The sequence below is a fragment of the Psittacula echo genome (genome assembly GCF_963264785.1).
Source record: "Psittacula echo genome assembly, chromosome: 11".
Lineage (NCBI taxonomy): Eukaryota > Metazoa > Chordata > Aves > Psittaciformes > Psittacidae > Psittacula > Psittacula echo.
In genome coordinates, this window is record NC_137746.1 from 15,807,772 (window position 1) to 15,825,692 (window position 17,921).

At 41.4% G+C, this 17,921-nt stretch overlaps 1 protein-coding gene across 10 annotated transcripts in view; it reads left to right on the forward strand.

The window, feature by feature from the left end:
- The window catches only part of FBXW11 (F-box and WD repeat domain containing 11), a 77,938-nt gene that overhangs the window by 27,207 nt on the left and 32,810 nt on the right, over positions 1–17,921 (forward strand). For all 10 annotated transcript variants that reach the window (XR_013957789.1, XR_013957790.1, XM_080627010.1 and 7 more), the window contains 2 exons: positions 12,616–12,678; positions 13,765–13,990. Coding sequence is in view for 8 of the 10 variants with exons in the window: in XM_080627007.1 (XP_080483133.1) it covers positions 12,616–12,678; positions 13,765–13,990 (289 nt within the window). In the remaining 2 variants the exon portion in view is untranslated. The remainder of the gene's footprint in view (positions 1–12,615; positions 12,679–13,764; positions 13,991–17,921) is intronic.

Here is a 17,921-nt window from a genome sequence, read left to right on the forward strand (position 1 = left end):
TTACTAATGAAAGTGGACTTTAAAATTCTGAGTTATTCAGTAGCTAATAATTGAAAAATCACTTAAGAATCAAGTGAGGATATCTTTAAAGTTGTCTATATGATTGCAGAATTTGAATGCTCACTTGAACTCTGAACATCATAGGACATTTGTCTGCTTTTGAAGATACTTGAACTAGGAAATTATTCAAGGCATAAAGCACCACAAAATATTTACTGTAATGTTAGAGGAATCCCCTACAGAGAAAATGTGATCTTAAATTCTCAAGGTTAATGAAAGGACGTGTTTGGGGGAAAATAGTAAGAATTAGGCCAAATGCCCTTGAAAAGATTTGGTACCTGAATAGTAGAAATGCAGGATGCTTGCTGCTGAGTGGCTGTCATCACTCTACTGCAGAGACTTCTATATTATCCTGCAGTATCTGTTAAATTCTTTTTGAGCCCTGCTAACTTCAAAGTTATCCTTCAGTACAGTTTGTCAGAAGCAAAAGCCCTTTCAGATTCTGGATCAGGCCCCAGAAACCATAGCTGGAACTCTGTATAATGCTGTCCTTTTGTTCAGGAGTAAATGAAACAGCAGTTTTCCCATTGAAGTCACATCAAACTCAGCTGTCTTCAGGAAGTGAGGAGATGTTTGCTGGCACGCTGTGGTGGTCATGGCTTTGGTTTCAAGGCTTCATTGCACAAGACGATGGTTTCAGCTGTCCCTTGCCTTTTTGATCTACTGCCTCGTGCAGCAGCCACCCCCTTTCACTTATGCCACGACAAGAGGCTGTACTGTAATGTGCAGCAAGTCACTGGCGTGACGGAGATTAAAAATAATCTTCCAAAATGAGGAACCTGAGACATTGGGCAACTGTTCCTCCCATTCTGAAATCCTGTTCTGCAGAGTCCTTATAATGATGTGCTTTTGTATTAATCAACTGTACCTTGAAGTTGTAGGGGAAGAAGTGGTGCTGGCCTTACAAGTCAGGAGCATTTAGACACCCACTATATAAATCATGTGAAATCTAAATTATGCAATTACACATTCCTTTTAATACCTAGATAAAATCAGCACTCGCATGCAGAGTATCTGGCTAACCCCAGGCAAGTATTTGATATATGATATACGGTATATGATGTATGCCATATGAGTGGGTATTTGAAAGATTTGAGGGTTTTTCTTTTTGTATGTTATATTATTGAAGGCTTTTTTCTTTAGCTGAAGTTATTCTGCAGCCTTTTTTGAGATAAGTTTTTCCTCCAGGTTTTTGGTTACTCAGATATCAGCAATTATAAAAGCACACTGAGATTGTGTTTCAAACAATCAGTGAGTGATTAGGATTTCCTGAATGGTTCTGATGGATTGATACGGATTCACGAGTTGCCAGATCTGGAACACTTTGCCATATATCTTTGGAGGGGAAAAAAAACTGGACTGAACAGCATGGCTTTCCTTCTTGGAGTGGCTGACTGCCTTTAGGCTTTAGTTTAGTTAACTGTTGCATTGTGGTGGGTGCTTTTTTGCTGTCTCTTTTGTGGGCAAATACCTTCTATTTTGTAAAAGACAAATAATTGAGGGTTGCTGCAATTTGAGTATTTCAGACTCCTCAGTGGTTTTGAGTAACCTTTTTATAACTTTTTCGGAGGAAGTTTGTATAGAAATGTCTTCAAAATGTGGTTAAAGTTTTGCTGATCCTTGGAGAAGTGAAAAAAACAAAGAAAGAGGATAAATTCTGATGTAGTTCAGGTGGCTAGGAAAGGCAAGAGGGGTGTAGAAGTGCCAGAATCTGGTCTTAGAAAAAGTAGAGAAAATACATAGGTGTGCTTGGAGGGAAGTATTGACTGTTTAGTTGAAGCTTAGAGCACCTTTTGGTTCTCAGTCCTAGTGTATTAGTATTTAATGCCAGTGAGTTTGTGGCTGTGGGCTTGTTTTTAAACAAGTTGTGTGCTTGGATATGTGGTATTTGTGTTTGTTGCTCAGATGCTTTTCTCAAGCTGGAAGTACACATCTGCTGTTTCTCTTCCTTGTGTTCCAGGTCATTGTTTTCCTTTAGGGTTAAAGGGCTGTAGATCTTCTCTAGATCTCAGGGGAAGAAAAAGATGATGAGCACCAGTGTCATGTGTTAAGCAGTAGTGGATGGGATTAAAAACTTGATCAGGTTAATGATCTGGCTCTTAAACTGGCTGCAGTATATTTGTGGTGCCCATTAATGTTCCATCCTTCATAAGCTTTTTAGCCACCCTCGTGTTGAGGGAGCTGCCTGTCTTCTGGCCAGCACATTGGGGTGATGAAATTTGGACAGAGCTGGTTTCACATGAAACCAGCAGCAGAGATCTGAACCTAAATTCCCTCTGGGAATCTAGGAATAACGCTTAAAGTATTTTAACTTTGCACCAGGCGGCTAAGTTGCAAATGTAGTTAATCTTAACATAGGCTAATTTATTTCTTGATGAATCTGAAGTCATCCAATTACTAACTTAGCCTGAAGTTTGTGTCTGAAATACTGTTAAGACTTAGTAATTGTGTAGGGCAGAGGGGGGTGTTTTTTGCCTTATCCATGAACATAATGAATAGGAAACTGTACAATTTACAGTCCAGTTCACAGTGTTTGTACACAGTGTTGTGCAGTGTGAGGTGTAATTCAAATTTTTGGAGAGGGGCTTTGGACAAGGGCCTGTAGGGACAGGCCAAGGGGAATGGCTTTAACCTGCCAGAGGGGAGACTGAGATGAGCTCTTAGGCAGAAGCTCTTCCCTGTGAGGGTGCTGAGGCGCTGGCCCAGGGTGCCCAGAGAAGCTGTGGCTGCCCCATCCCTGGCAGTGTTCAAGGCCAGGTTGGACACAGGGGCTTGGAGCAAGCTGCTCTAGTGGAAGGTGTCCCTGCCTGTGGCAGGGGTTGGAACTGGATGAACTTTAAGGTCCCTTCCCACCCAAACCAGTCTGGGATTCTCTGATTAGCAATATTGTTAGTGAAGCAAACAATAGTAGTAATTGTAGCTGAGAACTTGAGGTACTGTGTCTTTATTTAAAAAAAACCAAACCCAAAAGAAAAGCAGTACCTTGCTCCCTGTGCCTGTACCTTTCTGCAGCCAGTTTGTCACAGCCGTGTTGCTGTGCAAACATTTCACTGTTAAAATCATTACTTGCAAGTGGAAAGGATTTAACTTTCGGTGTATTTATGCTCTAGAGATGTGAAAGTTAATTCTGGAATGCTTTAGGGAAGTGATTGCAACCATTTGCAGTGACAATTAGTGATAAGCCTGATGGCTGTTTTAATATATTTTTAAAGTTTTGAGGCTATGTAAGTATTGAGATTTTTCTGCCGTGGGCAAGAGTGTGGATTGCTGATGTACTGCCTGCATCCAGCATCCACCAAGAGCGACTGAGTGACCGTTTAGTAAAAGGCATGAGCTGAGACAGCTTTAAAACAAACAACACTTGTAAGCTGGAGGTATAATTAAACCTCCTGTTAGGCTGTGGAAAAGGGCTGCAGAGTCTGGTTTTCATCTGAAGTAGAACACAATCAGCAAACCTCAGCATTGCAGTGAGACTTACTGGCTGCCCTTTGCTACTGGCTGCTCTTTCATAACCTGCAATGATGATGATACCATTATATTTATGTATTATTAACTATTATAATTATTATTAATAATAATTACTCAATGTTTTCAACAACCAGCTTGAACTGAGCTGGTAGGAACTATGGAACACATTACAGCAAAGCTTAGTGTAGCCCTCAGACATTGTCTAGCTCAATGTAAAACTGCATTGGCCATATTTTTAGTAAGCTGATTCTTCCTAAAACTGGTGTATTCTGTTCAGAGGCAGGTGTGGAGAAAGTGATTAATATATATATATATATATATTTGGGACTCAACATATTTATGTTCAGCCAGAGAGTTTGCATGATGTGCAAGTTTTGCAGCCATCATGGATCCGTACTCAGAATGGTGCAGGAATGAGTCATCCAGTTGCCACAATTACACAATTCAGTGCTCATTGTCCTTGTAAATACAACATATTAATCCAGGATGGATACAGCCAGGTTTTGATTACTGACTCTTTACTCCAGACACTTAGAAAATTAAATCAGAGTTAGGGTGTCTTTGAAACAGTTATGCAAGGAGTGTGGTAGACGTGATCCCGCAGTACCTGTTGAGGTAAGCCTGCCTGAAGGAGTAATAAGCTATTGCGTATTTACCCCAAAGCCCCAAAAACCAACAACAAAAAACCACCACAGATCTCTAGAACTGGCCGATGGATCAAAATATCCCCCCATCGAATTTTAGAGACTTCATCTGCTGCTGAAAACACTGGGTATCCCTTGGGATCACAGGAACTTACATTTTTTTCCCCTAGTGATATCAGTTTGAGTGGCAGTACAGGCAGACTGGAAAAGGAGCTGGTGATTTGGATGAAAGTAGCACATTTCTTATTACAACCTAAGCTGGCTGCTAGTTTAATCAGTGAATGATTTATTTTAATCCTAATCTTTATAGGAATCTGTTTTCCACTATTTCTGAAGTACTAAAAGCCAGCACAGTGATTTTGCTGTTATGTTCTTATTTCGCTAACAATTGTGCTTTACAGGTTGGCTCTGAATTAACAAATTCACTGCTCTGCCAGGTGGTTTCAGACTGTGCTTTGTGCAGACAACTGCCTGTTGAAAGGACATGCCATCACCAGAAGCTCTGTGGTGGTGTTGAAACCCTTGCTTAATGTTAAGTGAAATAGCATTAGAATAGTAGCTGATAAACTGCTGATCATTTTTATGTATAATTTCATTTTAAAAGTAAGTTATGTAGTTTAGTCCTCTCTGGAAACAGGCCACACTGATTTGACTTCTGTGATTAAGTTTATGTTAAGTCAGGCATACTGAATATTAAGAGTTAGCTAGTTATTTATTTAGGGAAGTAACTGCAAATTAACTTTGTAATGAGTTTAAGGTAAAGACAGGTACTTTAGAAAGCAAGTTAAAATACTGGTACTAAGTGCCAGTCATCAAAGCATTAGTGATTAAACAGAATAACCTGTTTAGTGTCTGCTTGTATTCTTTTGAGGCTGTTCTTGGGTCCCCAAGACAAGAACAATGTGGAGCTGTTGGGGATTGTCCAGAGGAGGCCACGGAGATGCTGTGAGGGCTGGAGCAGCTCTGCTCTGGAGCCAGGCTGAGAGAGCTGGGCTGGGTCAGCCTGGACAAGAGAAGGCTCCTGAAGGGGAGACCTTAGAGCAGCTCCAGTGCCTAAAGGGGCTGCAGGAAACCTGGAGAGGGGCTTGGGACAAGGGCCTGTAGGGACAGGCCAAGGGGAATGGCTTTAACCTGCCAGAGGGGAGACTGAGATGAGCTCTTAGGCAGAAGCTCTTCCCTGTGAGGGTGCTGAGGCGCTGGCACAGGGTGCCCAGAGAAGCTGTGGCTGCCCCATCCCTGGCAGTGTTCAAGGCCAGGTTGGACACAGGGGCTTGGAGCAAGCTGCTCTAGTGGAAGGTGTCCCTGCCCGTGGCAGGGGATTGGAGCTGGATGAGCTTAAAGGTTCTTTCCAACACAAACCAGTCTGGGATTCTGCAATTTAAGTGAAGATAGTCTTGAGTTTTTCTTTCTCTGAGCAGAGACAGAAGCAGGCAGCTGTCAGTTTTGAGGGAGTTACGGCTCTGGACAAAACTTCCTCATAGAAAACAAAAAAACCCCTAGGTGAGTATCAATCCAGGGGTATAAAAGCATTGGCTGTATTTTAAAAACATCACATCTACAGCTTGTGGTCAAACTACGGTGGTGGTTTTTTTTAGCAACGTGAAACACAAACTGGAGAGCTGTCTGCTGGTACTGAATTTACCCAATCTTCCTGTAAGCTTGGTGGTGGTTAGTCAGGGGCCAAATAAAACCAATGCCTTATTTTCAGTGTGAGGCTTCTTTTTCTAATTTTGCCTTCAGCTGTTGGATCTTGGAGACTCTTTTTAGTATTTCAAGTATATTTTTGTTTGAATTTCCAGCAATAGCTGCACTAAAATGAAACCTGGCAACTGGGCAGACTAGCTAGGTAAGAAATGAAGTGTATTGAGCTGAAGTTGTGCAGATCCTTAGTGCTTACATAAATAGTTCAGCTTAAGCTGAAACAAGCAGCTACTAATACACATGTCAAATATAGGCATGTCCGTGGTGAGCAAGATAACTTTCAAGTTATAACCATAGAATGTCTCAAGTTGGAAGGGGTCCTTAAGAATCATTGAGTCCAACACCCTGCTCCTTACAGGACTACCTGCAACTAAATCAAGTTTAATTTGATGAACCTTAGAGCTTTGTTTTCATAGTGCTTTATAGTGATGTGAACAGTGGGTTATCTGCCATGTTTTTAGAAACTCTTTATTTGGACAATCATTTGGTCATGGCCTGTGTTTTCTATTTTTCTCAAGGGATTTTTTTTCCGCCCCTGTAAAATATTATTTGATTCTCACTAAATTAAGCAAAAATGCGTATTTATCTTTTTACATAATTAATGGATAAATATTGCAAGGAACCACTTTCTCTAGTGAGGTTAAACCCATAGCTGAGGTGTGTTGCTGCTGGTGCTATCTTTGCTGTGGCACCAGATGTCTTTATTGACCAGATCTGAATGACTGTCCATACTTTTTATGCTTATTCCTTTGATACAGGGATCTTTGTGTCATTGGTTGATATATAGCCCATGGCTCTGCTTCTGAAGAAACTTTCTGAAGGGAGGATTCTTTGCAGTGGTTAGGATGAGCACCTACTTCTGACCTGGCACTTGGAAGCCCTGTAGTGGTTTTGCATTTCTTTGCAGACTGTTACATACAAATTGTTGAGGGGTGCGATAAGGGAGGGATCTAGTACACTTTAGTGGTCCTCCAACCTCGTTTAGTGTTTGTGCTATGTTATGTTTTTATTAAGAGTCTCTCAGTAGTTAAAAGAAGAAAATCCCCTCCTGTCCCTGATCAAGTATCAAGATGTTGCTAATAAACACTGTTTAACAGGCTCCTGGATTGGAAAATGGTGACCATTACATCCTAAGGAGAGGCTTGCATTCATTTGGAAATGTTTTAAACTATTTGGGGTTTTCTGACTATATTAAAAGCAGGAAGCCATGGGGAGCACATGCTCATCACTTTTAGATGGAAGAGATGGTTACCCAGCTTTCTTCCTCACTGATGTGGTCCAGTTGTCACATAGGATGGTGGATTTGTCTCCTCCTCTGGGTGAATGTGTAATGGATACCTTCAGCAATCGTTGTGCTACAGAGCTGGTTTCAGAAGGCAAGTTGAGCATACAGAGCTCAAGCTTAGTCTGCTGTGCTTGGCTTCATAATGTCCAAATATGTTTTAGTTATTTTTTATCATTTCTTGAAGTTCTCTGTAGTCAGATATAGAAGTGATTTACTGAAGCAGATGAAGAGCTTGTTTCATAGAATCATGGAATGGTTTATGTTGGAAGGGACCTTAAAGCTCATCCAGTTCCAACCCCCTGCCGCGGGCAGGGACACCACCAGTCCAGGTTGCTCCAAGCGCCATCCAGCCTAGCTTTGAACATCTTTAGCTCAAGTGTTTTGATTAGTTTTTCTTATTTTGTGATTTTAACTGAAATTTCCTGGTATCTCTTCCAGAGAGTGGGAATTTTATAATTACCTTAGCTTAGTCTTTAAGTCAGATAAGAGTTACTGGTGTAGTCTCAAGGGTAGTGGGAAATAGAAGTTCATATTTTCTGCTACTTTCCTTTATATTATAGCTGAAAATACAGTAATTCAAGACTACTGTTCTTTTTTTTTTGTCAAGGTAACACAGCTGTTGTCAGTTTTGTCCATCCATCCTTTGTATCCTGTGAATCCATTTGTAGGTAGGCAAAAGCTTCTCATCAAAGCAGCTTAGCAGTGTTGTCTGCTTTGCTAGGTGCTACTCCTGTGACTTGTATGTCTTGTCCCAGTTCCCAGGATTACTGCTATCACTTCAGTAATTGCTCTCTCAATACTGGAACTAAAACTAGGTTAAAGAACAAAGCTGCACCATGCTGTTTCTCTTCAGAGCCAATTAAGCGACTAAAGGCACTCTCAAGTCCTGAAGCATGGTGCAGACCCAAGTGTTACCTTCCTGTAGCGAACAGGAAATCTGGTAGGAATTTGGTCCATGCAGGTTTGATAGATTTCTGCCAGAAAGATACAGCCCTTGTTTCGTATCTCACGTGAGCCAGATGAGCTTTGCAGGCTGAGTGCCATTCATCTGCAGAAAAACTTAGGTGCTTTTGTACCTAATGTTGTACAACCATACATATGTGGAACTGTTACGCTTGAGATGCCAGTTTTAGGTACCTGAAGCTTTATAATACCTACACAATTTTTGCCTTTGAGGGTTACAGAGTGAATCCTAGAAGAGTTTGAGTTGGAAGGGACCTTAAAGCTCATCCAGTTCCAACCACCCTTCCACTAGATCAGGTTGCTCCAAGCCCTGTCCAGCCTGGACATTCATGGCTGTTTCTCTATTTGGAAGCTTTTCATAACCTCCAGAGGAAGGGAGCTTTATGTAGTTACACTTGTACCTCTTTCTGCTCAAGTAACTTTGGAACCTGTTTACTATGTTCATCTGCATCTCAGAAATCCCAATGCCTTTTGTGCTTTTGTGGAGCAGAAAGACCAAAGAAAGCTTGAAGTTACTGCAGAGCTAGGTGAGGAGTATGGGATGCAAATCTTCAGGAAACAGGCTTTTAAAATTCTACAGCTTGTAGAGCAATTTGTAAATTTTACTACCAGTGCTGTGTTTACTGTTAGTAGAAGTCAAGACAGGCTTTTCTCAGTGTAACTTGATTCAGTTGGGTTTTAACAACTCTAATGCAACAGAAAGCATCTATGCTTAGAGCCATTGTTATCTCTTTGTTGTCACTGCTATTCCTAGTAGGGGATGGGGAGCACTTATTCCAAGCTGACTAATTTAGGAATGACAGCTGCTTGGAAATAATCATTCTACTTTTGCAAGAGCTGTGAGCAAGTGAACAAGAATTTATGGAAAAAATGAACTTATAGATGGGATTAATTGACAATATTTAGGAGTTACGAAGTTATGCATCCGCTGTGGGAAGCTGCTAGGCTCTGGTGGTAAAAAGCCAAGCCTGTTCTTTCAGAGTCTGCAAGTGTCGATCCCTGATATTGCGGGGGCTTGTGGCCTTGCCAGAGGTACTGGAATAGGAGGTCTTGATTGTGTTAAGTAGCAGAGCTGCAGGGAGATGGTGTGAAGGCTGTGTTAATGCCACTTTAAAGCTACTTGGGGAACCTGTAGAGGTGGCCAGCAAGGTAGCTTTATGTAGAGGTTGGGTGGGGTGAACAACAAGGTAGAGGTTGGGAGAAGGCAGCAGCATGATGAAGGGAAGAGCTGCACTTGTAGATGCCTATCTTTGCTGTTGCACAAGAGCTGGAGGCCTTCCTGAGCAAGAACCAGTGACACCAGCTGTTAGGAATTCTGAAATTCTTCTTTTGCCAAGTGCTGTGGATGTGCGGGACAGATTAGAGATGTCTAATTGCTTCTTCCAGACAGCAGAACGGGATCCACTCGGTCATCTTTTAGTCTTCAAATAGTAGGCTTGAGTTCTTCAGAGACACACAAGAGGAAAATTTTTCCCGAGGAGAGCAATCAGCCATTGGAATAATCTCCCCAAGGAAATGATGGATTCCCCAATGCTAGACACTTTCAAGACTGGGCTGGACAGAACGCTGGGGCATCTAGTCTATGTCATGCTTTGCCTGGAAAGGTTGGACCAGATGATCCTTGAGGTCCCTTCCAACCTGGGATTCTATGGTTCTATGACACAGTGTAATCTGGGTTAGGTTGTATGTGATCTGGGGATTGATCCCTAAAAGTAAGTGTCAAAGATGGAAGTAGAGCAAATTTATTAAGAAGATATAATAGGGAAATTAAGCTATATATTTGGGATCAGAAAGGGAGGGAATGAAGGATTAAACCCATCAAGCTGTAAAATACACCGAGAAAATCTGGAGTGAGTTTAAAATGGGGAAAGAGCAAAAGCACAATCAACACTGTAGAAGTAGATACAGCTATCTACTTCTTGCTTCAATACATAAATGCAGTGTTAAATTTCCAGCCTAAAACCCAGTCTCTGTAGACTGCCCTCACAATGTTTGTGAGTGCCCAGATGTTGAAGAAATGGAAATATCCCTCAGCAGCAGTACTGCCTCTGCCAGGTCATCCCTTTGTGGATCCAAGACACTATTGTCTTAGCCAAGACTGTGCTCTGATGTTCTGAAGGAAAAGGGACCAGTGGATTGGTGCGGAAGTGCAGGCCTTCCTTGTATTAGTGGACGTGCCAAGGACGTAGCATGTTCCTAAAGCCTGCTACCCAGTTTTCTTTGCTTTGGCAGCATCAGAGGCACAGTAGAATTGAGTAGGTGCGCACCAGACAAAAACCTGCTCTGCAATCTGCCTAGTGTGGAAGTCTAATTTTGGTGAATTTTCTGTTCTTGCACACTTGGTGTTACAGTGCTGCTCTGCTATAGCTTTATTATATGTTCCTAGAATGAAAAGACATGATGCCCAAGAGACAGTTCTTAGCCTGCATCCAGGGAAAGCTAGGTCTCTGATGTTTCCTGATGAAGGAGCTGAAGAAAGCAATGGCAATCTTGCCATGAGCTACCAAAGAAAATTTTGACTGGGGCTAAATCGATCTCTTGTGGGATTTCTGCTGAATAAGCTGACCCAAGCCATCCATGTTTGATATTCTAAAGGAGAGTTCCTGTTCCTTGTTGTTAGCTCACAGGATCAATGCACATACTTAGCCTTTCACTGCAAAACAGGTGAGATGTTACTTACTCATTTTAAGACATACTAATTAAAAACATTGTTAACAACATCTAATCACTGTAATGAATATTTCTACACATTGAAATTTAAAATAAAACAAAATTGAACCCCCCTGCATAATTCCCTGTATTCACATTTGCTTTCCAGAATAGCTTAACTGGTGTGGGCTAGTTGGGTACCAGTAAGCCTACAGCTGATTTGTGCTCCCTCTTGTGGCAGCAGGCGGTGGGAGAGCATCCTTCACACATCACCTGCACATCAGTGGTAGTGCTGGTTGTGACCAGTGTGTGGTTGTGAATAACTGGAATGGCCATCAGGAGACTGTAAATCTGAAAACGTGGAAAGGGTGGTTTACTTTTCCAGTGTTACTGTTCTGTATCCAGAAACACTAAAATGTACATATCTGCAGAGTAACACAAAACCTTTACTGATTTTGTCCGTTTCTGGATTCCCCACTAGCCATCTTCTGAGGTTCTCTTTGTCATGTGCATCATAACTAGATAGAAAAAAAAATCTTGGGTCTGTCACCCACTGTGCATAATATTTATAATGTAATCTTTTGTGCATGTTCTTTCACAACTCCAAGGCAGAGGAGATCCAAGGTAGGCTTCAGCCACAGCAGTGCAGCCAGGTGGTGGAGGAATCCTTGCCTAGAGGGGTGATACTGTTAACTTTCTGAGTTTTCTGATTTTGATGTAGTATATCCCTTATGCAGGAAAGAGGAGATGAAAGAGTGAATGCTTTTGAGGTGAAATTGTCTTTTCATTGGGGGTGGATATAGTTGTTAAGGGGTTAATCCTTAATCCCTGATGGCAAGAATAAAGGAGTTGTGTGACTTATTCCATCATGTGTCTTACTTGAGTGTGTTGTTCCTCTTTCTGCTGAGACAGCTGATAGAGAGGAAGAAGGCTGAAATAAATACAGGGAATGGTTTAAGGCACTCAGTTTTTCATGCCAGTTAGCTAGTGCTTCCTGGGCACAAAGGATGGGGAAGACAGGGTTGGTGGGGAGCCAAATAAGCAGTAAATGCCTAGCAGTGGGTAGAAATAGATGGTACTTGTGGCATGGACAGCAATGAGGAGCAGATAATTAAGAAACAAAAAGGGAAGAAATGAGTAAAAGGTTCTGAAAACCTGAGGTAAGCTTGAAAAGAATCTGAATGTCTGTAGAAATTCTTACATCTCTCCTTCTTGAACAAAAGGGAAGGAAACAGTAGGGAGGAGCAGTTACAACATGGGGAGCGCACTGTAATTAAGTCAGGGTGAAGAAAGATGGTGACTGCCAAGGGTTATAGGACACAGGCTGTGGCACTGAATTACAGAGATGTTCTGCAGAGAATGGTCCCTCCTCCCTGTGGTAAGCTTAGAGCTGGGGAAAAAAAATTGTTTTTTGTTGCATGTAAGTAGTGAATAGTGATTTTATTTTCTTTCAGCTAGATGTATGCAATTTAACTTTGGCAGAAAGTGCTGGTTGATTACTTTGACAGGTTTAATTACTCTGGCTTGAGTAGGATGAAAGTGAATTTATTTCCCAGTGAGAAAAGCGTTGAAAGGCTGCATGAAAACCTGTCAAAGGAAATTGAAGCGGGGTTGGGGAGTTATCTTTACAGTAAATGGAATTGATAAACATGTCAGTTAAAAGGGGAATTTATTTATAATACCCAGGTTCTGTGGCCAGAAATCTTTGACAATTCTGTTCACTGGGAAAATGAATTTTATCTGTTCAATTGATTTGCTTTTTCGTAATGCTTGTAGAGCAAGGGATTGCCATAGAATAAAAAAGTGAAGTCATAATTCTTCTTTTTTCCCTTTCTTTTCTCCTAGAACACATCAGTAATGGAGGATCAGAATGAAGATGAGTCTCCAAAGAAAAATACCCTGTGGCAGGTAGGATTCATGTTTGTGTAGAGAGAGTTGGCATGATTTTGTATGTTCTTGCTTTTGAGAAACTTCCAAATCTTGCATCTGCATAATCATCCTTGCACGTAGTTGACTGTATCATCCTAAAATTAGCTCAGCCTTCAAGTGAAGGATGATACTGATGAATAATACTTGAGAAATTGCTAGATCTTCTCAGATTTTGGAGTTGGCGCTGACCTTGAAAGGATGGTTTTGTGTCTAAGGGTACTCGGGAATACAGTTCAACCTTTCTGAGCATGGCTGTCATTCAAAAGGAAAAAATCAACACCTTCACATGGCAGGGAGTTGTAACCAATTTGCTTTGAAGAAGTTTGGGAATATTTCAGTGCTGACAGTTGTTCCCAGCAGTCTTCTTGGTCTCCTGAAGGGCTCAGAAGAGCTGGGCCATCAATCTTTGGTTCTGTTTACTAATTAGCAGTAAGTCCTGGGGTGTTGTTCTCGCAGGATCTTTTTTGTAGCTAAAGCTCCCAGGATTTTAATGATGTTTCCATGTGCACATCCCAAATATTATCATGAGCTGTCTTTCAAAAACAAAGCAGGCTCTTGACATCATGTAATTCCCAGTTTTCATTTATGGACAAGCAGTTCAACACTGACATGAAGTTCTTGAGTTTTTGTGTTAGAGTATTAATACCCACCTTTGGTACGTCTGTAAATGCGTATTATTTTAACTGTTGGAAGTTATCACTTGTAAATCATTTGTGGGGGCAGAGTGCAGTATGCACCGGAGGGAAACTGCCATATGAAGCAGAAACCACTAGTTGCATCTGGAGAAGTTTCTTCTAAAATGAATTAAGTTCCCTGCTGTTCACATGGTAGGAGGTGTAAGAGAATTCAAGTCTTTCAGTGTAACAAGTAACTCACACTTTGAGCAAAGTGCTTTCATTGATCCTTATGAAAGGTAAAATTCATATGGGGTAACCCATAGCTTGAAGACTATGTTTCAAAACTTAGGTTTGATTATTTCTTCTCACATATTCTTCCTTGAGAGAGTGCTTATAAAGCTATTCTATTGCTTGTATGTTAATACTGATACTCCTTTTCTAAAACCAGATAAGTAATGGAACTTCATCTGTGATTGTCTCAAGAAAAAGACCATCGGAAGGAAACTACGAAAAGGAAAAAGACTTGTGTATTAAATATTTTGACCAGTGGTCTGAATCAGATCAAGTTGAATTTGTGGAACACCTTATTTCACGAATGTGTCACTATCAGCATGGACATATTAACTCTTACTTGAAGCCCATGTTACAACGGGACTTCATCACTGCGTTACCAGGTAAATTAGTGTTTATTTTACAAGAGGTGCATTTACAGATATTTCTCCTTTTTGTTTAATGCTTTGGCTGCATGCAAACTTTTTGGAACATCCTCCAGATTTAGATTGTCTTGAATAAAAAAAATGGTGCTTCCTGGTCAAAAGAGGGACAGGAGGGTGGCTGAAGTCATTCACTTCTGTGATTAATTGAATTGGCCACTGGATGCCAGTGTTGTTCCATGTAAAAGCAGTTTGAGTAGCATATCCTGAGGAATAGTTTGTGTTTAAATTGGAAGAGATTTGTTATTAAAGTTTTATCTCTGCAAGCTCTGGTCTGAATTCCTTTTTCATACGAACCCCATAGGTGTTAGAAAGTACTCCAGAGGTGATTTCATTTAAGAAGTCCTTTATGACATATTAGTTTAGTTCTAAGTTTAAGTCTTAAATAAAAAAGTTCCTGCTGAGATGAGTGAGTCTAGTTTGTCTGGTCTGGTTATTGACTCCAGAGCAAAAGCAATTGTGGATTTTCATTGTGTAGTCCAGCCATGATTCCTTCTTCCAGTTGCTCAGGTCTGCTTCTGCCACCCATCAGTGTAAACCTGGATCAGTAGTTTGAACATGAAATCTGTTCTTGCAAGTGCTATTCATTTCTTAAGAAAGGAGCATTAATAACTACATATAGCAATGTTAGCTTTCAATCTTCTGGTCAGTTGTGTATATTTTCCCATTAATTTCTGGAAGAGATTGTATCCCAGGGTTTTTGATGCTTGAAAAGATGATTCATTTAATTCTTTGAAAGGTAAATTTGTAGATATCGTTTCCAGAGTGGGAAATAAGCATGAAATAAGTGGTCACAATCTTCTGCTTGCCACTGGCAGTATAACAGCACAGACTGACACTACAATGAGTAGTCTGTGGATGTTATCCCCAAAATGCCAAGACACAACAGTGAACACTGAGAGCTGATGATGAGAAAATACAAAGGAATTGGAAAACTGGGATTTTTTTTTTTGAGCACAGGGAGCACTAAAAGTAAAGTTCCTTTAAAGACTGGTCATATTACAGGCTCAGAAGCTTTTGTAAGCCTTGGTGTGCTCAGGTGGTCTTGCATGATGGATCCCCTGGTGTCTGGGACAGATGCTGCTTGGTTATTATGGGTTCCTGTTCTCTGTACCACTGCTTATATTTTCACAAAACCTGGAGGAATTCAACTTTTGGAGGCGATGGGGGTAATTTTGGCTCACCTTTAAAACATGGCTAAACTGAACTTCTGAGTAGTTGGAGCGGAATGAAGAGCATAAGGTAGGACACAGGGAGATGATGTGGAATACACACATAAATATGCTCCTTGTTTCAAGTGGAGAGCTGTTTCCTTTAGGTAGCGTGGATGTTTCTTCCAGCTTGTTTTTAAAATATTAAATGTTGATTTCTCCATAAAATAACTGGAATTCACTAAAAAATAATGTGAACAGTCATGGTGATCATAGAATCCTAAAATGGTGTGGGTTGGAAGGGACCTTAAAGTTCATCCAGTTCCAACTCCCTGCCATGGGCCGGGACACCTTCTATTAGAGCAGCTTGCTCCAAGCCCCTGTGTCCAGCCTGACCTTGAACACTGCCAGGGATGGGGCAGCCACAGAGCTCAAACTCCAGGGCAGGGCCTTTCCAGAGCAGAGCTGCTCCAGCCCTTGCAGCATCTCTGTGGCCTCCTCTGGACTCGCTCCAACAGCTCCACGTCCCTCTTGTGCTGTTGCCCCAGAGCTGGACCAGGACTGCAGGGGGGGGTGTCTCCCCAGAGCGCAGCAGAGGTGTAGAATCCCTTCCTTCAACTGCTGCTCACGCTCTGGGGGTGCAGCCCAGCACACAGAGGGGTTCTGTGCTCAAGCGCTCACTGAAGCTGGGTCAAGAGGAGCTTAAGAGATAGTTTCACTTGGCTTAAATAATTTTTTTTTTTTAATGGAAATAGTTTTCAATGTTGTTTCTGATTTTACACCTGTGAGAATACAGGAAAAATGGGAGAAGTCTGTAGTATCTGGCTTGCTTCTGCTTCAGCAGAAAAAGTGATAGTTTTGGTGTGCTTTTCAGTAAGTGGTGGCAGAATGTTTAGTCTACAGGGTCTGTTCTTACAAATTGGGCTGTGGTTGGGCTCTTTTCTGCTAATCATCATCGTGGGGTATGGCTAATGCTGTATCAACTATTGTATGATAAGAGCAACTCAGGAGCTGATCTATACTCATTGTTTTTCCGCAACTGCCAACAGTGTTTCCTCTAGCATGTCAAAAAAGAGTGGAGTGTAATGGATGGCGTAATTGCAGGAATAACTTTAGATACCTCTATGCTTTTGATTCTCTTAATTACCTTTGAGATGTTAATCATAATATTCCTTCCATGGTGCCTTTTCCTTAAGTGAATTACAACTTTGACCCCTTGAGCACTGCTATTTCACCCTTGATTAGGAAAGAAAGTCCCTTCCATGTGTGTTTTGTGTGTTAAAGCTCTAAGAGAGCTCTATGCTGAGTCAGGCAAGTAAGGCTCTGCCTGGCTGCTTCTGAAATTTGTTTCTAAAGCCATAAATGTTGTGCGTTGCATGATCTGAGTGACTGTTTCATTTCTGATGCTAATCAGCTTTAGAGAGCTGACATCCCACGGTTGGGTTTCATTTTCATACAAAGTGATATTTACACATTGAGCTTTGAAATCGCTGTGGATTTTAATTGTTCTAATGTATTATTGAAATGGAACCAAACCTTCAGCTGGTACCTATAATAAACAGCTGCTCTTGGTTTTCCCCATTTTCTATGGAACTGAAGACACTCTTGTAGAGGCATGAGATTTGGGCATAATTTTTTGCTTTGAAAAGGACACCAGTAAATACTGAATGCATTTTACTAAAGAAAATTGATAGGGTTTAGTACCTACTTCAGAAACTGTTTATGAAACTAAATACTCAGTGTCAATGTGAAATAGGTACATGCAACTGTTTCAGGCCTTAATGGGTCTTCAACTTAGTCCTATGTGTTTGGAATAATGATAGCGAGTCTATCATAGGTATCTGTGCTTTGGACCTGTTCCTACTGTGTTAATTAGGGTAAATATTTTACTTGATGTCTCTTTTTAATGTGAGCAATTTAAATCTGTGCACTTCTGCAAGCTATAAAAATCTTAAGAATAGACTTGGTGGCAAAGCAAAGCATTTGTGCTTGGTATGCAACTTCCAAGGCTCTGTGTTTTCAAAGGAGATGAGATTGCCATGTTAAAACATCAGAAAACACTTAAGTTTCTGCTTGTTAAAAATGTGGTTTTAACTGTGACCAGTGTTACACAGAATTGTAAAAATTATGCATTTTAAGAAAGGGCTTCTGCCTAGTAATTCACAGTTGATCCTTAGAACTCAATGGAATATTAGCTTCATAAAGACCAGGCTTTATGTGTTAGAAGTGTACATGTCAAACAGAATCATAGAACCATCTTAGAATGGTTTGGGTTGGAAGGGACCTTAAAGCTCATCCAGTTCCAACCCCTGCCACGGGCAGGGACACCTTCCACTGGAGCAGCTTGCTCCAAGCCCCTGTGTCCAACCTGGCCTTGAACACTGCCAGGGATGGGGCAGCCACAGCTTCTCTGGGCACCCTATGCCAGCGCCTCAGCACTCTCACAGGGAAGAGCTTCTGCCTAAGAGCTCATCTCAGTCTCCCCTCTGGCAGGTTAAAGCCATTCCCCTTGGCCTGTCCCTACAGGCCCTTGTCCCAAGCCCCTCTCCAGGTTTCCTGTAGCCCTGGAGCTGCTCTAAGGTCTCCCCTTCAGGAGCCTTCACTTCTCCAGGCTGAACCAGCCCAGCTCTGTCATCTTGGCTCCAGAGCGGAGCTGCTCCAGCCCTCACAGCATCTCCATGGCCTCCTCTGGACTCCGGTTGATATGCATATGTGTATTTGCTGTTGTGGAAATGTACTTG